The 15926-nt window shown below is 44.5% G+C and overlaps 1 protein-coding gene across 8 annotated transcripts in view; it reads right to left on the reverse strand.

Annotated features, from left to right (window-relative positions):
- Nucleotides 1–15926, reverse strand: part of HDAC5 (histone deacetylase 5) — a 163123-nt gene that overhangs the window by 21838 nt on the left and 125359 nt on the right. For 6 of the 8 annotated variants that reach the window (XM_077460038.1, XM_077460033.1, XM_077460031.1 and 3 more), the window contains 5 exons: nt 8075–8207; nt 6225–6358; nt 3943–4120; nt 2198–2247; nt 1180–1287 (listed from right to left, as the gene is read on the reverse strand). In XM_077460038.1, coding sequence (XP_077316164.1) covers nt 1180–1287; nt 2198–2247; nt 3943–4120; nt 6225–6358; nt 8075–8207 — 603 coding nt within the window. The remainder of the gene's footprint in view (nt 1–1179; nt 1288–2197; nt 2248–3942; nt 4121–6224; nt 6359–8074; nt 8208–15926) is intronic. The other 2 variants (XM_077460036.1, XM_077460035.1) reach the window with 1 other exon arrangement.

The raw sequence follows: 15926 nt of genomic DNA on the forward strand, positions 1-15926 counted from the left end.
CTATTGCTAACCTATGAAAAACGTATAATGCCGCGTACACACGATTGGAATTTCGGCCAGTAAAAGACCGATGAGAGCTTTTCATTGGAAAATGCGACCGTGTGTATGCTCCATCGGAATTTAGCTGTCCGAATTCCCGCCAGGCAAAAATTTATAGCATGTTTTAAATTTTCCCGGCGGAAAAAGTTTCTATCAGTAAATTCCGATCATGTGTATGCAATTCCAACACGCCAAAAATCACGCATGCTCAGATTCAACTATGAGACAGGAGCTACTGGCTACTGGCTATTGAACTTCCTTTTTCTAGTTGCGTCGTACGTGTTGTACGTCACCGCGTTAGAAACAATCGGAATTTGGTGTGATCATGTGTAGGCAAGTGTGTATGCTCCATCGGAATTTAGCTGGCCGAATTCCTGCCAGCAAAAATTTGATAGCATGTTCTCAATTTTCCCGATGGAAAAACTCGGAAATTCAGATCTTGTGTATGCAATTCCGACGAGCAAAAACTCACGCATGCTCAGATTTAACTACGAGATGGAAGCTATTGGCTACTGGGTATTGAACTTCCTTTTTCTAGTCACGTTGTATGCCACCACGTTCTGATGGTCGGAATTTGGTGTGACCATGTGTATGCAAGACAGTTTGAGTGGAATTCCTTCGGAATTCTGACGGGAAAACCCTCAGAGCTTTTTCCGACGAGAATTCCGATCATGTGTACGCGGCATAAGTGTAATAAAAAGTCCTCGTTTTTGTCAGAACAACCTGACTTTAAGAGTACTAAAACAGAATCTGCCCACCTTGTTATTTAATTATTTAGGTTAAAGTGTATGTAAAATCAAATCTTTTGTTGTTTTGGCTAGAGTAGGGAATGGAAGACCCCGTCAGGTATTTTGCTGTATGTCCTCCATCAGGAAGATTTTCCTTTACTTCCTGTCATGAAAACACAACAAGAAGTAAAAGGAAATCCCTTGCTACTTGTCCCCACTGGAAGATTTACCCACACCTCTTGTTTCTGCGACAACACTAAAATTCTGTACTTTCCATTACTTTTTGTATTAAAGACAGGACAAGATCAAAGAGGGAAAATCAGTCTGAAAAAATGCTAGTGTTGGAGGCTCTCTAAAATGCAAATTTTGTAAGATAATAATGATAGTTAAAGATAATGACTGAGTGACTCACTTTCAGCTCTCCAGATGCCACTTTGAATGCCAGCTCAAGAAGGGAACCAACAGCTGTTCGGACAGCAGCTGGGGAGTGTAGTTCGTTCCACACAGTGTCACTGTCCACCTGTCACCCAAAAGACATTAGGTACGTTTTATAAGGCACGTAAACCCACAGTAAAACTTACATCAATGATTAACAAATGTTGCTGATTTAAGGGGTATTTCTAGAAAAACATGAATATCTTTGTAAACAACATCAGAAACCCTAAAGTCCACCAAACAGTCTGTTAGAGACTGCCAAGATATTACCATAGACTGTCAGAGACTGCCAAGATATTAAGACTGTTGGAGACTGCCATCATGTAAAAATACACTGTTAGATACATTATATTAACCACTCGCCAACCCCTTCCCGTAGCTCTACTGTTACAGGACAGCTTGGGTGTGCAGGATCATGTAAATATATGTCATTTGTATTTCCAGGTAGTGGGTGCGTGCGCACGCTGCCCCGGCTGTGCTTTTATTGGCTACAGCACAAGCCAATCAGCGGGTCCCAGCCAATGATTTATGGCCAGCACCCGCTGATGAGCTGAGCGAATGACAGAAGAGAGCCCTATGCTTGTAAACACCACAGGACTCTCTAGAGACAGCAGCGATATGCCCCTTTTTCTCCCTGCAATGGTATATATACAGTACTGTATATATACCATAGTTTGTAGATGCTATAATTTTCACGCAAACCAATCTATATACACTAATTTTTGATTTTTTTTACCAAAGACATGTGGCAGAATACATTTTGGCCTAAAAGTATGAAGAAATTTGATCTTTTACATTTTTATTCACTATGTTTTATAGCAGAAAGTAAAAAAAAATTATTCTGGAGCATAGTCTACCTACCAGAATTTAGCTTAAAGGGTCAGTCCACCCAAACCTAAAATGTAGTATTTGGTAGACATTGGAGTGGTAAACGGTTTCTGATATCTCTTGAAGATTCAGTTGGTGAAATCTTTGCACTTGAGTTTTGAACTTACCCCAATCCCTCCACAGGGCAGAACTGCATACATCTTCTGAGAAAGAGGTCCTACAAGACAAATTACTGTCAGTGGTAAAATGATGGGAAAAAAAAGATTTAATATATTTTGTATTCTACATTCTGATAAGGTTATATGCAGCATTGTAGGTGATTTTAAGACTTTCATATGTACACAACATAACTTTTCTGCTCTGTAGCCTTCACCATAGGGGGCAATTTTTTCCCCTCTGTTTATTAATTAATTGCTACCAGTGGTTAATCGCCATCAAGTTTAGGAAAACGTCCACGCTACGAAAAAATCTCCTGCGTAGTTCTAGTCCAATAAGATGACTGCCAGTAAATGGTTAAAAGCAGTGGCAGAGAGAGATTAAAATAGGCCATGTAGTTTTGCCCTTGGGCTAGAATTTAGTTATACCTCCTAATGATCACTTATACACAGTCTTTTCTATGACCGCAATACGTCGGTGGACGTGAGCTCAAAAAGTCAAGATTTGTTTAGGGAACATCTAGAAATGTTAGCTGCGCCTAAGCAGTAACCTAAAAAATTTACCCTTTGTCTTTTAATTCCTCGTGAAAAATATAAGTGCACTTCCTGATGTAACTGTGCCAAGGTACCCCTGTGTGCCTTGAGCCCCATAGCGGAATATATGCAGGGACTGCTAGTTTCATCAGATATGGAATGAGATTTTGTGATGTCACTACTGTGCTCCTCACTGTTCTCCGTGATGGAGAGAGAGCTGTACCTGGAGACCTGCAGTACAAGAAGATCCCTGCTCTTTCTTTGTAATTATTCTGTGGATCTATGCTTCCTACACCTCTCCTGCTGCTTCTTTATCATTACCCCACCAGTCATCAGATCACCAGTCACTAGGGGCAGCTCAGATGTGAGGAAGCAAAGCACAGTTCCCCCACCAAGATGGCCACCTTCACACAGAGATGCCATGCAGAACATGGCATGGCATATGAGCAATGGGGAAAAGATTTGCTTCAGGGAACCTACAAGGAAACCTGGTGACTAGTCCTTTGTCATCTGACTTTTTAGGAGCACCGCTTCCACAGCACAGGTCCTCTTTAAGGCACATTAGAACTTTGCTATGTTTTACTGAATGAAAACCCTATTAGTTACTATGTGGCTAGTTCATAACCTTAATGCATTTTTTTTGTTTGGACATTCCTGAGTATTACCATGACTTAAACCTGTAGTGTAGGCAACCTTTGTTGACCTCTCTTTCTGAAAACACTAGTTGCCTGGCTGTCATGCAAGGCTGAGGCTGCACAGTTATCATTAACTAATATAGGAAGATATACAGTAAATATTAAAAAAAAATCTTTTTATGCCTCCATGCATGAAACAAGTATGATAAAATGTAAACTCCAGGCAAGCTATTTTGTAAATGCTGAGTAAAAGATGTAGAAATTCTTTATTTTTTTTATTGCAGTATGGTCTTTTTAAGGAGAGGTCTACCCTCATTTCATCTGCCAGTATTGGTAGCCACTGATACTTATGGGGTACAGGCAACAACAGCCTGACAAAGGTTCTTGTAACCCTTTCCCGCTCTGTAACAAAAGTGCCTTTCTTTCTGTGCTTCTATTGGATAGATCCCCCTTGCCACATTTCCTGTTTCAGTGGCCACCATCACTGGGTTACAAAATGAAGGCTAACCCCATCAAACACTAAACAAAAAAGGCTGCGATTATACTTTATGGTAAAAGAAAAAAAAAACATATATATATAATCCCTACCCCATTCTTCATTTATTTCCCCAGACTTATCACAAGCCTGTACAGTCAGCTCCTCACCCAGCAGGTTCTTGCTCTCCATCTTGTGACGGCTCTGTGGGCTGGTCCCATATAACAGGGTGTGATGCTCAGCATGAACCGTCTGAATTTCATCCAGCGTGGCTTTCCTTCCTCGTACGCGCTGTTGCAAGAAACCTATGTCACTTTTAGTGAACATAACCCCTAAAATTTTACTTATTACCCTTCCCCATAACCTAACCTGGTTGTATACTAACCAATTTGAATAACAACATGATTAATTTAATAAAAGGGGAATGTAGGATCCTGTGGCCAGGATTGTAAAAAAAAAATGTTCACATGTGCTTATCAGTTCAAAGCAAGCCCTGCCTAAATCTGATATACTTCTGTTTTGGGTGGGCAAACTTGTCTTGAATTACCCACCATCTTCTTCTTGAATTGCTAAGGTGAGACACTGCCTTGGACTACTCACCATCTTCTTCTTGAATTGCTAAGGTGAAACACTGCCACCCATCATCTTGTTGAATTGCTAAATTGAGATTTTCCCCACTGTAGTTTGTGTTTCAGCCACCTCCCTCAAGACTACAATGAAGGTGTCATTGCCATACAGTTGGGTTGTTAAGTTATTTGATTCTGCATTGAGAATCCATCTGAGAGACACCATTTATCTTTGTATTGGCATTAAAGTGGTTGTAAACCCTTACAACACACTTTGCCCTACAGGTAAGCCTAGATTAAGGCTTACCTGTAGGTCCAAGAAATATCTCCTAAACCTACACGGTTTAGGAGATATTTGCCGAAAGACAGGCACTCCTGTCTACGGCGCATGCGGCGTAGACAGCGGCACGCAGGTGCACTGAGCGCGGAATCGTCAACGACAAATGACAGCGGCGGAGCAGCGAGACCCCACGAGAAGATGGATGCGCCGGACTACAGGGGACAGTGGTGACTTCGCTGGCTCCTGTGTCAGGTAAGTGACACATAATGGACTACTATGTGATGCATAGTAGTCCATTATGCTTTGCCTTTGCAGGGAATGAAAGAGGGTTTACTTCCTCTTTAATGTATGGTCAAAACTAAGAGTTTTGGTGGGAATATCACCACTGGTGTCCCTACGAAATATAAGTATCCAGCAGGTATTTCATGTTGTCGATAAGCACACAAGCGTATATCTTTTGGGCTTAAAGGGAATTTTAAAGGAGTAATTCTTAACACATAGCGAAAGGGGTTTTTCTGTGACCATGTGTTAAGATAAAATCAGGTGAACCCAAGGTAAGTTGTGGCTAGAGTGGGTAAATTGCAGTAATAACAACAATCAACAAATATCGAATTTATTGAAAGCATTTAGAGATCTGCCTATGGCAAACCTTGGGTTCCTATAGACATAGATGATGTTCATCTTATCCTGCTGACACAAGCAATGTCTGAAGACAATGTGGATTTCTAAAGGCTTTGTCAGCACTTAGCACACACCCTTGGCAGAAGTTTATTGAGGGAAAAGGGAGATAGTGAGGTTGTTATGTCAATGACCTATTTTCCCCACAAGGATGTCAAGATAGCTATCTGGAGAAGCAAGCCAACATTTGACTAATGTGCCAAACTATGTCCAGCCTATAATGTATACACCAGTCTTTCACAAACTTTTTACCCCAGAGGAACTCTTGAAATATATTTTAGTTCTCAGTGAACCTTTACTAAAACCAATTCATTGGTGGTCAGTGGGACAAGTGCCCCTCATATTGGTGACAAGTGGGAAGAATGCCCCCTGTTAGAGTGGTGATCAGAATACCACCCTTTTAGACAGCTAAAAAAATCGTTGGGTTCATGCAACCAGCTGTGCCAGGTGGCATCGACCCTAGAACTATGCAGATACCATCAAATGAGAGGTCAGTCAGCCACAGCTCAAGGAACCCCTTACAGCCTCTGAAGAAATCCTAGGGTTTAATGCAACTCTAGTTGAGAATGGCTGGTACAGACACAATACATTATATCTGATCAGGGTATGCTCATTATGTGTTTGGCTTGATAAACGTTCATTGGCTGGGATTTTTGCGTCTCTTTTAATCCATCAGAACTGTTTAGCCCAAGATAATACCAGTGCATGAACTTGTATTCTTGGGCACTGTAGGTACGCAAGTTTATATACCAATTTTTTTTTATTACACTTTCATATCCAACCTCCATAGAAAGAGCGTGAGTTTATTTACACTGCTAAGTTCTACCCAAACAAACTAGTACTTTGGGAGTCAAGAACAGCAAAGGCTCACCTGGCACTTGCCGAGGAGACCGGTTTCTTGCAGTCGGGACCAGATACTCTGTATTCTCCCAGCATGCTCTGGGTGGTTATTGGTGTCCCCACAGGTACACTGGTGCTTCAGCATAAGAGTGTCATAGACTAAGCCTGGGGGAGGGATAAAATTACAAATATAGTATATTTAAAATTGAATGGCAATACTTTTCAAAGATTATCAAATCTCTAATCACTAGGAACTTGACTTGACATAAAATGGAGGAATTTTAAATGATATAAGCTGGCACCATATTTTGAAATCTCTGAGGAACCCCACCCTGGACAGCTGATTTTATTGTCCACATACACCACCAGTGCACACTATATCAGCAGTAAAAGTGATCTTAGGCAGGCCTGATCAAAAGACTTTCTTAGTGTTAGGGGTGTACCTAGAGCATTTGGCACCCGGGGCTGATCCTATATCTGGCACACCCCCCATAGTTAAAATGTAAAAACACCCCACTGTGCCCCCTGCATACCTCTGCATCCCCCAATATCTCTTTGTCACTACTGTGTACCCCCTCTTCACAACTGCACCTCTGGACTCCTTTATGTTACACAGCCCCCCGCAGCTCTGGACCCCTTTATGTTACACAGCCCCCTGCAGCTCTGGACCCTTTTACATTACACAGCCCCCTGCACCTCTGGACTCCTTTACATTACACAGCCCCCTGAACCTCTGGACCCCTTTACATTACACAGCACCCTGCATCTCTGGACCCCTTTATATTGCACAACACCTTGCACCTCTGGACCCCTTTACATTACAGAGCACCCTGCATCTCTGGCCCCCTTTACATTACACAGCACCCTGCACCTCTGGACCCCTTTACATTATACAGCACCCTGCACCTCTGGACTCCTTTACATTGAACATCCCCCCGCAGCTCTGGACCCTTTTACATGACACAGCCCCTTGCACCTCTGGACCTCTTTATAAAGCACAGCCCCCCGCAGCTCTGGACCCTTTTACATTACACAGCACCCTGCACTTCTGGACCCCTTTACATTACACAGCACCCTCCTCCGAAACTTTGGACCCCTGCACATTACACAGCCCCCACAGCTCTGGACCCCCTGCACGTTACACAGATCCCCCTCAGCTCTGGATCCCCTGCATGTTACACAGACCCCTCCACCACAACTCTGGACCCCCTACATATTACACAGACCCCCTCCCACAACTCTGGACCCCCTGCATGTTACACAGACCCCCCCCCCACAGCTCTGGACCCCCTGTGTGTTATACAGCCCACCCCACAGCTCTGGACCACCTGATGTTACACAGACCCCCCCAGCTCTACCCCTTCCTACCTTAATCATGCAGAGGGAGAGACACAGCAGAGCTGAACAGAGGATGGGAACTGCTGGAGTTAATTTTTCATATTAACAAGCTAATGATTGGTTGCTAGGACCACCTAGCAACCATTTACCTGTTGGTTTACTTAAAAAGTTACCTTCAACAGTTCCCCTATTCAGCGCTGCTCACTGTGTCTCCCTCCCATGCGGTATAGTAGGAAAGAGAGTGTTTTCTTTCTCCTGCTCCGCTCTGTCAATCCGGCGGCCAGCTCTGGGTGTCACCCGGGTAGTGGTACGGTTCACACTCGCCCCGGGCACCCCCGCACCCTGTCACAGCTCGCCTCTCAGGCTCTCCCTGCCCTGCGCTGCCTGAGCACGGCCCGCTGTCATCGCTTCACTCGTGAGGGGGGGGTACCGGCCTGACACCCCCCCAAGTGTGTGGCACCCATGGCAGACCACCCCCCAGTTGGTACACCACGACTTAGTGCGTATCTACAGAAGATGCAATGTTGAGATATGAACTCTGACCTGTAGTGCTCAGGACACGTCGTCGCGACTCTGAACTGCAAGATGTGAGTGGAGCTGCCGGGGAGGACTGGGTCCGACTTAGTGCCGAATGAGGAAGAGAGCCTTGATAGAGAGGGAGGGCATCTGGGAACAGCTAGAGAAGTGGGGGAAAGACATTAGACTAGTTCCTGTCATATGCAACCCTACCTATATATACCTTCCCAGATAGCGAGGATTACTTACCACAAATTTGTGGCAGTGTTGAATTGTAAGTCTGTTAATTTTCTGCACATTTTCACTGGCAAGTTGTACACTTGCAGAGCACTTGAAGCACAAGTTCTAGTTGACACTTTTGCAATTTATAGCAAATTTGCATGGCAAGTCTCTAGCAAGAGCAAAGTTGCTGTGGTGAGTCTACAGCAGGAGCTCTGCAAGTCTACAACATGAGGGAAAAGGGGAGAAAGTACCGGTAAATAAATACCGTGTACAGTTAAAGGGTTACTTTCAGCAATAAAAATAGGTTCAACTTTAATTATCAAAAAACTATGTATGAAATTTATTGTGTACAAATATAATTCATTGTATCAAAAGATTACATTAGAAAAAGTGCAGTATTTAAAGGTTAATCAACTACAATGTGGCAATAGGTACTCGCCACGAACAATCAACAAACAAGACAAACATATAACACAACAGGACACAACATTAACCCGCAGTCAGTCGCCAGTTCAAGTAACTTCAGAATAATTTAATAAAGGGGAGTCTTATAGACCCCTATATGCCTTGATTATTAATGGCTGACAGTGGGCTAATCCAATGGTGGAGAGGGTGGAAGGTAGGAGATGGGAAAGGATGACTGGCTGAGCCTATCGTGCATTAGAAAAATAATTATCTATAAGCAGCAAGGATAAAATGCTATATTGGTCCCTTGGTCAAAAAATTGGAAATCTTGTATTTAGAGATGGTATGGAGCACAGACAGTCTTAAGGTGCACATGCACTATATCAACAAAAGAATCCAATCATAAGATAGTAATTGTAGTGCTGCCAATTCAGTGTTCATTTGTTTCCCCCATCATTTGGAAGGGAAGTAAGTAACTGACATGTCACAATTTTCATCAGCGTTCTGGGCCCAGTTCCCACTACTAGGGGATGTTTGGGGAGTCGGCTATGGTCATAAAAGTCTCACAGTGACCCCCGTGGTGGGATGACTCTTGCAAGACATAACTGAACCAGAACTTGCAGCAGATTTGCAGAATGGTTGCAAGGAAAGTTGATCTGGAGTCATGCAATGCGGACTTGCTGCAATTGTGCAACAAACTTGTGAAGCCTGGCAAGTCTAGCAATAGCTTAGCAAGTCGTTTTCAAACTTGCAGCACGATTGCTTGCTATCTGGGTTTGTTCATGAAAATTTTTAGCAGAACCTTGTAAGCACCTATATATTCTGAAAATCAACTCAATCCAGCATACAGGTGACCTTCATGGCTTCATGGTCAGGTTCCCTTAGTGGCAATGGCGGCAGCAGCACCCGACAGCCAATAGAAACATCAGCTGTGGTGCCGACATCTCTGGACTCCAGGACAGGTAAGCGTCCTAATATTAAAAGTCAGCAGCTACAGTATATGTAGCTGCTGACTTTGAATTTTTTGAGGGGGAGGCGGTACTCCGCTTTAAAGTGGTTCTAGATTCTTTACCTTAAGGTAAAAACCATCTTTGTTAAGGATCCACTCAGCCCAGGGCCATCTTTTCGCATGGGCACGCTGGGCAGTTGCCCGGGGGCCCCACTTGCCTGGGGGGGGCACCACCTGCCTGGCGACCCCAGCTAAGCATCATTCAGATGTGACAAAGTTCGCTGCTGCATTGTGCCAGTGCTGTGTGGTGCGGCTCCTGCTTCCCTCACAGAGAGAGTGCCGCGCAATCAGTCCTGATATCAGTCAGCAACTCAGCGGCGGGCAGCGTGCAGTGTGAGTCAGCTGTCACTGTGAAGAATGGAGCCGATGCTTTCTGTGTAGTTCCGGCTCTTCACAGGTTGAGTGATATGAAATGCACTCCGCCTGCAACAGATACAGAAAGCATCGGCTCTGCTCTCTACTGCAGCCGCATGCTGCAGCTTCCTGTCACACTTCCGCGTCTCAGAGGAGCCAGGCAGCAGTGCACATGCCAGTATTAATACCCACCAGCCCCAGTAGTACCCACGCCAACATTAATACCCACCAGAATCAGCAGTACCCACACCAGCATTAATACCCACCAGGCAGAGTGTGTACATTTATATTTATTTATTTCGTTTTTTTGTATGATTTGGTGAAAGCTATTAGTGCCCTGCCCCCCCCCCCCCCCCAAGTTTTGACTGTAATATCTTAGGTGTCCCCCTTATATATTAATCTTAGAGTTGCCACTAATTCGAGGAAGTGTAATGCCCTGTACACACAGTCGGACTTTCCGACGGAAAATGTGCGATCGGATCGTGTTGTCGGAAAATCCGATCGTGTGTGGGCTCCATCGGACTTTTCCGTCAGAATTTCCGACATACAAAGTTTGAGAGCAGGATCTAAAATTTTCTGACAACAAAATCCGTTTAAATTCCGATTGTGTGTAGACAATTCCAACGGACAAAGTGCCACGCATGCTCAGAATAAATTACCAGATGAAAGCTATTGGCTACTGGCCCGTTTATAGTCCCGTCGTACGTGTTCTACGCCACCGCGTTCAGAACGATCGTATTTTCCAACAACTTTGTGCGACCGTGTGTATGCTAGACAAGTTTGGGCCAAAATCCGACCATGTGTATGGGGCATAAGAGAGGTGAGGAAAAATAAACTTTATTACGTGTTGGTGAAAATAACCTTTAGAGCAGAAATGACACGTAATGCTTTGGGTGGAGCACAGAAGAGGAAAAAGGCTGCAGAGGAGAAAGAGAAAATGTGCAAACTTTGCGTAATCGTGCGTGATTGTGTAGACAGGGCCCCAGTGCACTGTATTGCCTGGGGGCCTATAATGCTTTTAAGATGGCACTGACCCAGGCCACCTCCCCCCCCATATACCTACCTAAGCCTGATCTCAGTCCAACACTGTGCACAAGAGCGGTGGCTCTTGGGGGGGGGGGGGGGGGCTGGGTCTGTGCAGATTGATAGCCATTGGATCCTGCTGTCTGTGTCTATGGACATAGACAACAGGGCTTAGAAGTGAGTATGAAAAAGTGCCCCTATAGGAATCAGCTTGCTATGGGGGCACTAGGCGGGGGGTGGGAGGAGCCATTATGAGCACCAGTGGGGGGACCCGAGAAGAGGAAGATCAGGGATGCTCTGTGAAAAACTACTGCACAGAGAAGCCAAGTATAACATGTTTGTTATTTAAAAAGAATATTGTCCGAAGATTTACAGTCGCTTTAGGAATACATCATTGAATAGAACTTTCACTTTGAAAGGAGAAGCAGCAGACTGATGAGCTTATCTTTCTCACTCTGCTCTCTTCTCCTATTAGCATGTGCTACAGCACAAGTGATTGGCTCCTAGCGCTGCTCCTCCTTCTCTCAGTCTAAACTCTGCTGTACATGTTTCTGCAAGAGGATGATATTCTGCCAAATCCAGGTACTTACACTGCGTTTATTTAAAAGAATAGATTTAATAATGTATTAACAATTACAGAGCTGCATTAACTTGTGTATTTTACATCTGTCTGCACTTCAACTTTAATTTATGCAAAAATGGAATTTGTAGATGTGTGTGCCCAAGCGCCGCCCCCTCTATCCACAGCTCCTATTTATGCTCTTACCCTGGCCGCCACCCCCTATTCATGCATCTGGCCCCTTTCAGGACACTGGGCGCACGAATCACAGCGGTGAGGGGTGTTTTTGTTAAAGCACCTGATTAGAGCCAGAGGCTCTCATGGACTTCAAAATAGGGCGGGCTTGTGGCACAGAGCATTGCGCTAACAGCGAATGAATATTTGCTATTGAAACACTGATCCTCAATCTGGCCAATCAGGAGCAGGTTGAAGCTGAAACCCGTTTTCCGATTGGCCAAAAAGAGAAGAGTCCCAATTGGCCGCCAAGGAGGAGGGAGGAAACGGAAGCCGCCGCAATGCCTGTGGAGAACAGGGGAAGCTTCCGCTAAAGCCCGAGTGAAGCGCTGCCTACCATAGATGGGATAAGTGCTCCAGATCCCGGGGGGGGGGGGGGGGTGGTACTGCTTGCCCCCCAAAAAAAACTACTACTGGCCTCCACTGCATACAAATATACTGTATATTTAATGTAAGGAGCGACTGTACCGTTAGGAACAGACGGACTGAATCGCATCTCTTGGCATTAAGCGTTCAATGGTTATTTGGATATGTTCTACAGAAATTTCTTATTTGCATACATACAGCATTTTCTTTCTAATCTTCATTGTTAAATGACGTCTAAGCTTTATCCTTCACAAAACCGTACCCAATCCACATTACACTTCTGAGTACCTGATACCACCAATGGAGATCAGGGGGGATGTTAGTACAGTGTGAGTCATAGACAGAGGAGGGGGGGAGGGGAGACGTATGAATCATCGGTAAGTGACGCATACTCCGATCTCCTCATCAATGAAATGTGTTCTCACATCAACAGCGTACATAGTGGAAGCGTTCTATGAATCCTAGCCCCCTCCTTGTCTCTGCAGAACATTCTGCTCTGCAACAGCACAACGCTACAGCATTCTGAACATTATTCCTATTCAACCGCATTGGCCGTGTCAAAGGACATTTAATGTAAAAATGTTGACATTTTGACAACGATGAATGGTCGATTGATGTAAAGGCTGTATTTAAAGAATTTATATAGCACGTAATTAAAGCTAAATTCTAAGCAAAAAAAAACATATATATTCCACAAAAGCCACAAAGTATACAATCTACTTTGTGTGCACCAAATTCCTTTGCAAACCTAGATACTACATTGTAATAGCCTGAGCATAGCTGTGAGAAGGACCCAGCAGGCCTCATCCACTACAGGTTGTCTGCAGGAGGGGGCGGATACCAGACCAGTCACTTTGCACAAAAGAAGGGAGCAGCAGTGACCAGTCTTTTTTACAGGAAGGAAAAGATTCAAAATGGATTACTGCGCCGTGGGAGGAAAGGGGCGTGGCTTAAAGTGCGCTAAATATAGGGCGTGGCTAAGGGTTTGTGGTTTAAAAGAGTCTGAGATTACTTAAATGTTAAATAGGGAATGTATAGTGTGGAATGTATGGCAGTGGGTAGTATGTGCAGGAGAGGAGTGTGGTGTGTTTGGTGGTGTGCGGTATGTTCAGGAGAGGAGTGTGGTGTGTTTGGTGGTGTGCAGTATGTTCAGGAGAGGAGTGTGGTGTGTTTGGTGGTGTGCAGTATGTTCAGGAGAGGAGTGTGGTGTGTTTGGTGGTGTGCGGTATGTTCAGGAGAGGAGTGTGGTGTGTTTGGTGGTGTGCAGTATGTTCAGGAGAGGAGTGTGGTGTGTTTGGTGGTGTGCAGTATGTTCAGGAGAGGAGTGTGGTGTGTTTGGTGGTGTGCAGTATGTTCAGGAGAGGAGTGTGGTGTGTTTGGTGGTGTGCAGTATGTTCAGGAGAGGAGTGTGGTGTGTTTGGTGGTGTGCAGTATGTGCAGGAGAGGAGTGTGGTGTGTTTGGTGGTGTGTAGAATGTGCAGGAGAGGAGGGGGGTGTGTAGCATATGCAGGAGAGGAATGCACAGTGCAGGGTAGGGTAGTGCAAGGAGAGGGGTATGGAGTGTATGGAGGTGGGTAGAATGTGCAGGTGAGGAGTGCGGAGTGTACAGTGGTGGGTATTATGTTCCGGATTGTGTCAGTAGGACAGTGGACGTTGTCAGTAGTTCTTTATTTTTTTATTATTTTTTTACAATTACGTTTTTTTTTGTTTTTTTTTTAAATGCTTTTTGGCGGCCAGTGGATGGTCTCAGTAGAGCAATTGACAGTGTAATAATTTTTCTTACACTGTCCATTTTTTCCAGTAGTTTTTTTTTTGTTTTTATTACATTATTATCTATTATTTTGTGTTGTTTATGTTTTTTTTATATATATTTAGTTTAATATTTTTTTTACATTGCTTCTATGGAAGGGGGTTGGGGGCTGGTATGAGGCAGTGGACGGTGTCAGTAGGGTAGAGATTGGTGTCAGTAGAGCAGTGTATGGTGTCAATTTTTTTATTTTTATGTATTTATTTTTTTTACAATTTATTTGTTTTTATTTTTATTTTTTGGGGGAGGGTTGGGGCAGAGGGGGGTGTCAGTAGTTTTCTTTATTTTTTTACAATGATATTTTTTATAATTTTTTTACAATTTTATTTTTTAATACTTTTTCAATATATATTTTTTTAAATCAGCCCTGTTGGTGGGCTTTAGTGAGATATCAGTGGTCTAAACATACCCCTGACATCTCCCCTTTGAGACAGAGAAAGGGACTGAGGACACAGATTCTCCAGTCCCTTTCTCAGCACTGAAGATGAATGGACATAAGACACAGCGGCTCCTGTTCATTCATAAACTGAAGCAGAGTAATACACAGGTTACCCTGCTCAGTTATTACAGGACACATTAGCGATCGATAACGAACGCTCTCAATGTCCAATTCAGACAAGGAAGGGTCCGGTAAATGACATATTTACTGGTCCCTTCCTCCGCTCTCCATCCTGACAGATCACCCTAGCAGTCGGCGAGAGAGGAGAGGAAGTATCCGGCTATGGGGGGACAAGGGGGACCGAGAGAGAACACAGCGGGCCTGAGGAGAAGGGGGGAGTGGAGAAGGAGGAGAAGGGGGGAGTGGAGAAGGAGGAGAACAGGGGGAGCAGAGAAGGAGGACACAGCGGGTTGGGAGAGAACATGGGGAGCAGGGGAGGAGAATGGAAGGAGGAGGAGGACACGGAGAACAGCCCGGGAGGATCGGTGCAGCGGGAGGGACAGCTGTAAGCACTGATAGCCATGGGAGGAAAAGGGGGAGAGAGAAGCGGCTGTAATGCAGAGAAATCGGAGCTGTCCCTCCTGCTATACTGAACATCCCCGGCTGTGAACCAAGGAATCGTTCGTGTGTGCAGGGTGAGTCACAGTGGGCTACCCCCACCATCAAAAAAGTAGCTTTAGCTTGTATCACAAAACATGTGAGTGCTAACACCTTGGGTCTGATTTAGGCTCGATTCACATTGGTGAAATGCGGGAAGCCCTGCGAATCCAATGCGGGTTCCCGACTCGCAGGCAGTTTACACTGCCTTATGCGAATGGCTGGGAGTGTCAATACAAAGTTAATGACACCCTCAGATTGGTTAGCATATCGCAGTGCAAACTGTCAATTTGGACATGAATCGGATCGCAAGGGTGTGAACACCCATGCTACCCAATTCTGGTGCGACCCAAAAAAAGGGTCCTGCGCGACTTTGGTCCGAATGTGATGCAAATTCAGCCATACAATCTGTATGGCTGGATCTACATCGCACAGACATCGCAAGTGATTTGCACAGCAGTGCGGTGCGAATCACATGCGATATCTCACAGTGCACCAGTGTGAACCCAGCCTTACTAAAACTGGAAAGTGCCAATCAGCTTCCAGTTTTTTGCTTGTCAAAGCTTAATTGAACAAGCAGAAGTTAGAAGTTGATTGGCTAATATGCACAGCTGCACCATATTCTCAGTGATCCAGTTTTAGCAAATCTTGTGTAATTTTGAAAGCCATCTTCAAATATTTTTTAAATCTCTGCAGCGTTCATTAAATAATACCTGGTGATCCTGCCATGAAGGCCCTTGTTCAGGCTCTTTCTGTCGTAGGGTGACAACATTCTGTCCCCATTTTGCAAATGTACTCCAGAGTTGTCACTCTGTCACATGGGCTTCTGATGGCGACTACAAATGGCAGCAACAACACACGGGG

Source organism: Lithobates pipiens, unplaced genomic scaffold (genome assembly GCF_037356315.1).
Source record: "Lithobates pipiens isolate NorthernLeopardFrog02 unplaced genomic scaffold, aLitPip1_a1.2 Scaffold_28, whole genome shotgun sequence".
In the NCBI taxonomy this organism is placed as follows: Eukaryota; Metazoa; Chordata; class Amphibia; order Anura; family Ranidae; genus Lithobates; species Lithobates pipiens.